The sequence below is a fragment of the Dama dama genome, chromosome 14 (assembly GCF_033118175.1).
Source record: "Dama dama isolate Ldn47 chromosome 14, ASM3311817v1, whole genome shotgun sequence".
Classification (NCBI taxonomy): Eukaryota; Metazoa; Chordata; class Mammalia; order Artiodactyla; family Cervidae; genus Dama; species Dama dama.
This window is the reverse complement of record NC_083694.1, coordinates 3,988,252-3,995,159: the sequence shown is the minus strand read 5'-3', so window position 1 is coordinate 3,995,159 and position 6,908 is coordinate 3,988,252. Positions and strand designations below refer to the sequence as shown.

The following is a 6,908-nucleotide window of genomic DNA, read 5'->3' as shown; positions in this document are numbered from 1 at the left end:
CCCTTCATGAGTCTTAGATTTCTGCCTTGACGTTCCCCAAAGGGTGGGACGCAAGGCTACAGCCTGCTGCTCCTACCCCACGAGGTACAGCTCGGGCCTGGACCCTCTCCCTCCCTCCTGCCCCCGCCCACTCACAGCAGCCCCGGTACATCCGCCCTCCTTGTCTGGTGCAGTGAGCTGCTTTAATGGGGAAGGCTCAGAACCCAGGGCCACCAATGCTGACACAGGAAGGCAAGGTAATAACAGAAATGCTGGAGACACCCGACGTCTGGATCCACGAGTTACCTCCCTGATCCCCTGCCCATGTGAAGCCCAAAGGCACCCCCCAGCAGGCAGGAGGCAGGTACTGGGGCGCCCTCAGGATGGAGAGAAAGCAGGCAGAGGAGGGTCAAGTGACGTGCACGGGTTGAAAGCCTGGCAGCACCCAGGCCTCTTGGCCCCTGGATCTGAGCTCTTCACAGGAGAGCGGGGAGAAGCCCCTGCAGAAGGAGGAGTCAAGGCACAGTCTCCACCCTTTCCTTCTGGTGGCACAGCAGCATTCCTCACTACATCTGGTCACTCTACCCCTGCACGCACACACGCACAGACACACACGAACGTGCAAATCCAAAGAAAGACAACTAAGGTTTCTTTGGAAGAAGGGTAGGGAAGAGGGTAGAAAGAGGCCTCATGTCCAGCCTCCATAGAATCTCAACTTATTTTCCTTGTTACTTCCACTTCTTTCTCCCTATTTTTCAAGTGTGAGTCTCCAGCCATGGCAACTCACAACCCAGAAGAAACCTAATGCCTCTTTAATCTAAAGTTTCCATTCTGCACACTGGGGCCAATGTAGAATAGGGAATAGTTGGCAGATCTAAGTGCAGATTCTGGCTCCCTCCCTCGGCACCCACACGCAGGGTGCCTAACACCTCTGTGCCTCGGCTTGTTCACTATACAGTGGAGGTAAGGGTCACGGTGACTGGCAGGCACAGCTTCCAGTAAGCATTGACTACTCCTCCTAACTCCCCCTGAGGATGGGACTAGCGGAGGGGGTTACAGGCATAGATCTGAGAGTCTAAATGAACCCAGGGCCAGGAAAGGAGTCTGGAACACACCCCATGCCCCTGACTGTCCTCTGAGAAGCTGGCCACTTTGAGGAGTAGTCTTGGAACATAAAAGAACCAGAAGGCAGCTTTGAGGACATTTAGCTCACATCTTTGCTTTCATTTGGGGAAACTGAGGCCTGGAGAGTTGAGGTAACTTCCCAACCCAGCAAGAAGAAGCCCTGAGTATCAACCCAGGTTGAGGAGGGGACCCAGTTATTTCTCAATCACATTGTATTCTGGAATGGCCAATTTGTCCACGTCACTGTGATCTAGAAACACGTGAATGGAACCCACAACTGTGGGTCCCTGCGTACAGAACAGCTGTTCACCCCAGGAAATAAACTTTTTTTTTTATTAAGAGAAGTTGAAAATTATTTTAAAAGGGAGAGAGAGGTAGCTTCTCCTAAAAATAGCCATATGCAGAAGTTCATTTTTCACCCTCATGTCTTTTGCTTACGAAGCAATATTTTTAAAGTTTTGAGTAAGAATGCAAAGTTGGAGAGCTCTAGGGAGGGAAGGGAGGGGCAGAGAAACCTTTGCCAGGAAATCTGTGACACTGTGGCTTTTTGTGAATGGGAGGCCTCGCACAATATAAAAGGGGGCACAGTAGGTGAAGGTCAACACAACAGGGGCTTGCTCTTGCAAAACCAAACCACAGGTCCGACTCAACGAAGAAGACAGAGCTCCGCCATGCCCAGCAGCTCAGCCCTGCTTTGTTGCCTGGTCTTCCTGGCTGGGGTGGCAGCCAGCCGAGATGCGAGCGCCCCGTCTGACAGCAGCTGTACCCACTTCTCAAACAGCCTGCCCCTTATGCTGCGGGAGCTCCGAACTGCCTTCGGCAGGGTGAAGACTTTCTTTGTGAGTATAAAGCCCTCCTGTCCTTCCTTCCTCCCTCCCCTAGGACTGCAGGAAGAGCCATTCTGCAGGAGCTCACAAGAGCCTCCTTTCCATCCACCTCCACCCTCAGCATCCATTCCCCCCGAAGCTGAAATTCTCAAGAGTCCCTGGTCAAACTGTGGGTTCAGTGAGTTAATTTGAGCTCTGGTGATGCAGCAGATTGTGCAAGAAAAGTTGTCTTTAAAAACTGTAAAGGCATTATCTCACCTATGCTAGGAAATCTGTACAGGATTCTCTGGAGCTCAGTACCTCATTGGCTGGGAGAAATCACAAAGGGTCTGATTGGAGGTGAAGATATTCCCATACCCCATGGCAGGGATACAAAAGTTGCCTCAGCTTGGAGGGCTTAAAGAACCTGAAAGACGGATGGTTGGGGGTAGCATATATAGGGGGAGACCTGCCACAGAACATGCATGCCACTCCCAGAGAACTATCAGTGCTGCAGCTGGATGTAGGCAGGGAGAAGACAGAAAAGCAAAGGGCGCCGGGGTGTTGGCAACAGGGGTCCCCGCACACGTAACACAGCTTTACAGAAAGCAGACTGGGACCCAGGCAGGCTTCTGCCTTGCCTTCAAAATCAGCCAGATTTTTAAAAGAACTTGGTCCCCGGAGGAAGGAGACCTGGTTTAACAAAGGGCTCCAGCACTGTTGAATGTCCTGTTTCAAAAGCCCTCCTTTCTCTTTTGGAGGCAGGGCTGTGTTGATTAAAAATCAGAAAGTCTCTCCATAAAAGGATATCAGAAAGACAGTCATTCTCAGTATTGCTCCAAACCCTGGGTTCACTCTCCTTGTGTTCTTCTTGCAGCAAATGAAGGATCAACTGGACAGCATGCTGCTGACCCAGTCTCTGCTGGATGACTTTAAGGTGAGGGCTGGGGTGAGTGTGTTTGCGGGGGGAGGGTGCAGGGAGCGTGCACTGTGACTAAGGGAGGCTCTGCTGCTTCGCCTGCAGGGAGCTGGGTCGGCTTCCTTCACTTCAAAAAAGGAGAAGTGGGAAGACCTTAACTCAGCACATAGCCGGGCGGAGGCAGGGGGTTGGGTGTTGCCAAGGGCTCCGTTCCAGGGGGAGGTGGCCACTGAAAAAGATGCCTGGGGAACAAAGCCGTCCTCTCAGGCCGTATAGCCCTTCCTCCCGAGTCACCACCCGCCTTGGCTTCTGCCCTTAGGGTTACCTGGGTTGCCAAGCCTTGTCGGAAATGATCCAGTTTTACCTGGAGGAGGTGATGCCACAGGCTGAGAACCATGGGCCTGAGATCAAGGAGCACGTGAACTCGCTGGGGGAGAAGCTGAAGACCCTCCGGCTGCGACTGAGGCGCTGTGTGAGTAACAGACCGGCTCTGGCTCCTCTGGGCTCGTCCTGAGACCGCCTCTTCCAGCCCTGCTCTCGCCCGGAGACGCCGGGACACGGGCCCGCGGGCACCCTGCCCCTCCAGAGCCCCAGGCCTGGCTCGGCTCTCTCTGAGCCGCGGGTGGGGGTGGCTGCTGAGTGCTTACATGTGAAGATTTGCAATAGCTTTCCTGTTATCTGTGAGTCATTCGTGGGTTATTAGCCAGTCCCCGGTCTCGACGTGAAAGGGGCCCAGAGCTTCAGCCCGGGCTCCCTTGTCGCTGGGTACCGAGGCCCTGGGCCCCACGGGAGCAGGCAGAGGCGGAGGGCCTGGGAGAGGGAAAGCCCCTTCCTCTTCCTCTCGACCTTTTGAAAGCAGAGCTTCAGGTGGGGCCCGGCTGACTGCCAGGATTGTCCCGGCATTGTAGAAGGGCCGGGGGGGCTCCTTGGTCCCAGGCTAGTGTCTGCGAATAATGCCCCAGGATTCCTAACCCCCAACTGCAGTGACAACCTCCCCACCGGTTTCCTCGGCTCCCTCGCCGATGTTGAGAAATCAATTGGGCTCTATTTGCAGGACAGCGCTAGGCAAGGGGGTTGGCTGGCAGGGCTGACCCTGTGTCTCTGCTCCATGGGGGACTTAAAAATGGTCCCTGTGGCTGGGACCGAGGAAGGGGACAGGCCAGAAGCAGGACAGGACGGAAGAAGGGCTGGCTCAGCACTCTGGGTGGCACCGGGATGTGCCCAGAAGGGAACTCCAAGCCCGAGGTGTTGAAGCAGCCTCGTTGACGGTGGGGAGGAGCTCCTGGAGACACACAGGTCGCCTGGCCCCTGCCCGTGTTGTGTCTTCTCTGCCTGGCGGGGAAGGGGGCCCGGCACAGTCCCCCCCGAGCTGCAGGGGTAGGCGTTCAAGATGAGCGGGTCTCCTCCTGCTCCCAGGTTGTCTCCCAAGCACGGAGCACCCAGGACCCGGCCCCGTGGTGCTCACACTCTCTCTTTTTCCGCAGCATCGCTTTCTGCCCTGCGAAAACAAGAGCAAGGCGGTGGAGCAGGTGAAGAGCGTCTTCAGTAAGGTGAGCTGGGCTGCTGGCAGGGAGGGCCTGCGGACCGTGACCTCCGTCCACTCCCGGAGGGGTGGAGGGGGGCGGGTGCTCAGCAGGCCCTGAACTTTGCTCGGAGGGGGTGTGGGAACCCGGCAAGTGGGGTGACCTCTTCATCCAGTGAGGGGCTGCCACCTCAGTTATATTTGTTTTCTGTGAAGTGTCTTTGGGGGTTTCTAAATGACTGCACCCTGCCTTCGCAGGCCTGCGGGTTGGGCCAGCCAGCCAGCTGTGAACACAGTGAGCGGGGTGCTGGGGAGAGTGAGAGAGGAAACAGAAAGTAGCTTATTGGGAATCCAGTCTGAAGCCACACGTGCAGGAAGCTGACACGTGAACGTGCACTTACAAACACACCCAGGGGTGTGAACGCCCCTGAACCCAGAGCAGGAAGCAGAGCTCTCCTTTCCTGGACTTGGCCCCCCTCTCTTTCCCCCCACCAGCCACACCACACAAGGTGCCTGAGAATCCCAGCTCTCAAACCAAGTGGGAGCTTTCTCACTTCCAACTGTCCATGAGCTCTTCTACCCCATTTTCCCGAAGCCGTGGGGCCTGTGTCCTCCTCGTGGGCTGGGGACAGACCCTCGTCAGGTTCCAGCATCGGGGCCATGAACCCCCCCTGCAGTAGGCCAGAGCATCAGAGCTGGGCCTGCTCACTCCACGGGCAGGGAAACATAAACAGGAGCAAGGCTACCTTTCTCTCTCTCTCTCTCTCTCTCCTTCTCTCATTGTCTTTTTTTCAAAGTGGTTCTGCTAATGTGTTTTAATCAGATTTTGAATAAGCGTCATGTGAACACATGACCTTTAAAATTGCTGGAAAGGCACCATTCGAAAAACTGCACTTTGCAAAGTGACTGTTTCTCTTGCTGCCCACTGGGCAAGGTCCAGGCCAATGCATCACCTTTGCTGACAGTCGGGCATCTCTCCAGATGCCCAGAGTCTGTCCATCTCCCAGTGCAAGCAAGCTAGCACAGCCTCTGGGCCCAGGGTCATGACCATCCCAGCGGGGACCCACTCACTTGCCCAACATGTCTTCTCTCCCCACACAGCTCCAAGAGAGGGGTGTCTACAAAGCCATGAGTGAGTTTGACATCTTCATCAACTACATAGAAACCTACACGACAATGAAGATGAAAAACTGAAGCATTCTAGGGAAGAAGACCTCCAGGATGGTGACTCGACAGACTCTATGACATAAATGGAAGATCTCTGAAGTCCGATCCAGGGCTCTGGAAGAGCAGAACCAGCTCCCTGGAGACCTCTACTGTACCTCTCTCCTAGAATATTTATTACCTCTAATACCTCAGCTCCTACATCTATTTATTTACTGAGCTTCTCTGTGAACTATTTAGGAAGAAGCCGAATATTATACTTTTTTTCAATATTTATTCATTTCACCTGTGTTTAAGCTGTTTCCATAGGGTGAAATACCCTATGGTATTTTAGTGTTTAAAGAGAAATTGTAAGTTATATAAAGAAATGTTCCTTGTGGAGCCAACTGCAGTTTCCATTCCAAGCCTGACCACGCTCACCAGCTGTTGGGCTGTTTTCCCTGACCACCCTCTAGTTTCTCTTGTCCCTGGACCCACCCAGGTCCCTGGGCTCCCTGAGTGTTATTGAGACTCTTATGCTCTTAGAAAGAGAAGCTAGGGAGCCCCTTTGACGATTAATATTCCAGTGGCTCTGAGGGATTCCCCTGACCTCTTTCCCCAACCACTTCATTCTTGAAAGCTGTGGTTAGCTTGTTATTTATAACAACCTAAAATTGGTTCTAATAGAACTCAGTTTGAACTAGAAGCAACTCAATTCCTCTGGGAATGTTACATTGTTTGTCTGTCTTCATAGCAGATTTTATTTTGAATAAATAAATGAGTCATTAAAACCACATTATGGTGTCGGTTGACTTCTGTCTGGCTAAAAATGTTCCCTCAAAGTTTCCAAGATAGAGGAGAGAAGATGAATGAATTCTGCATTCCAGGGAAAGAAAGCTGGATACCATCTCCCAGAAAAGGGAAGCCTACAAACCTGATCAGGGAAAAGCTTCAAATGCCTTCACCCCTTCAAATGCCAAGAGTGAAGGCCACCCATAGACCATAGCCTTCCCATAGACTCAATCCTTTAAAGAATTATCCTTCATGATCGTGCTAATTTTCAAGGCTAAGGATGAGATTCTGTACATACCAAAACTGAAAAGCTAGGCAGAGGAATTTTTCCAGTGTTCTGGTTTGGGGGTTTTGGTGGGTTTTTGTTTGTCTTGTTTTTTGTTATTCTTTTCTGCTTCTTCAAGTTCCAAAGTTCCAGAGGTGAATATTAATTTGCCTGGGTTATTGTGAGGATTAAGATAAAGGGCTACATGTCTCCGGACACTAGGGGATGGTCCTAGTGCACACGATTGGCTATTATTAGTATTCACACCTAAAATCTTCTACCAAATTCTCCTTGAGCTGAGCTCAGAGGCAATAGGCTGGACCCAGTAGGGTGGAATATTAGCAAGGCGGCCCAAGG

The 6,908-nt window shown here is 52.6% G+C and overlaps 1 protein-coding gene across 1 annotated transcript; it reads left to right on the top strand.

The window, feature by feature from the left end:
- Nucleotides 1-1,431: 1,431 nt before the first annotated feature.
- On the top strand, nt 1,432-6,290 carry IL10 (interleukin 10). The gene is made up of 5 exons (XM_061159953.1): nt 1,432-1,943; nt 2,788-2,847; nt 3,149-3,301; nt 4,314-4,379; nt 5,453-6,290. Exons 1-5 carry the CDS (start codon nt 1,503-1,505, stop codon nt 5,543-5,545), a joined length of 813 nt encoding a protein of 270 aa, XP_061015936.1. The 5' UTR covers nt 1,432-1,502; the 3' UTR covers nt 5,546-6,290.
- Nucleotides 6,291-6,908: the final 618 nt, after the last annotated feature.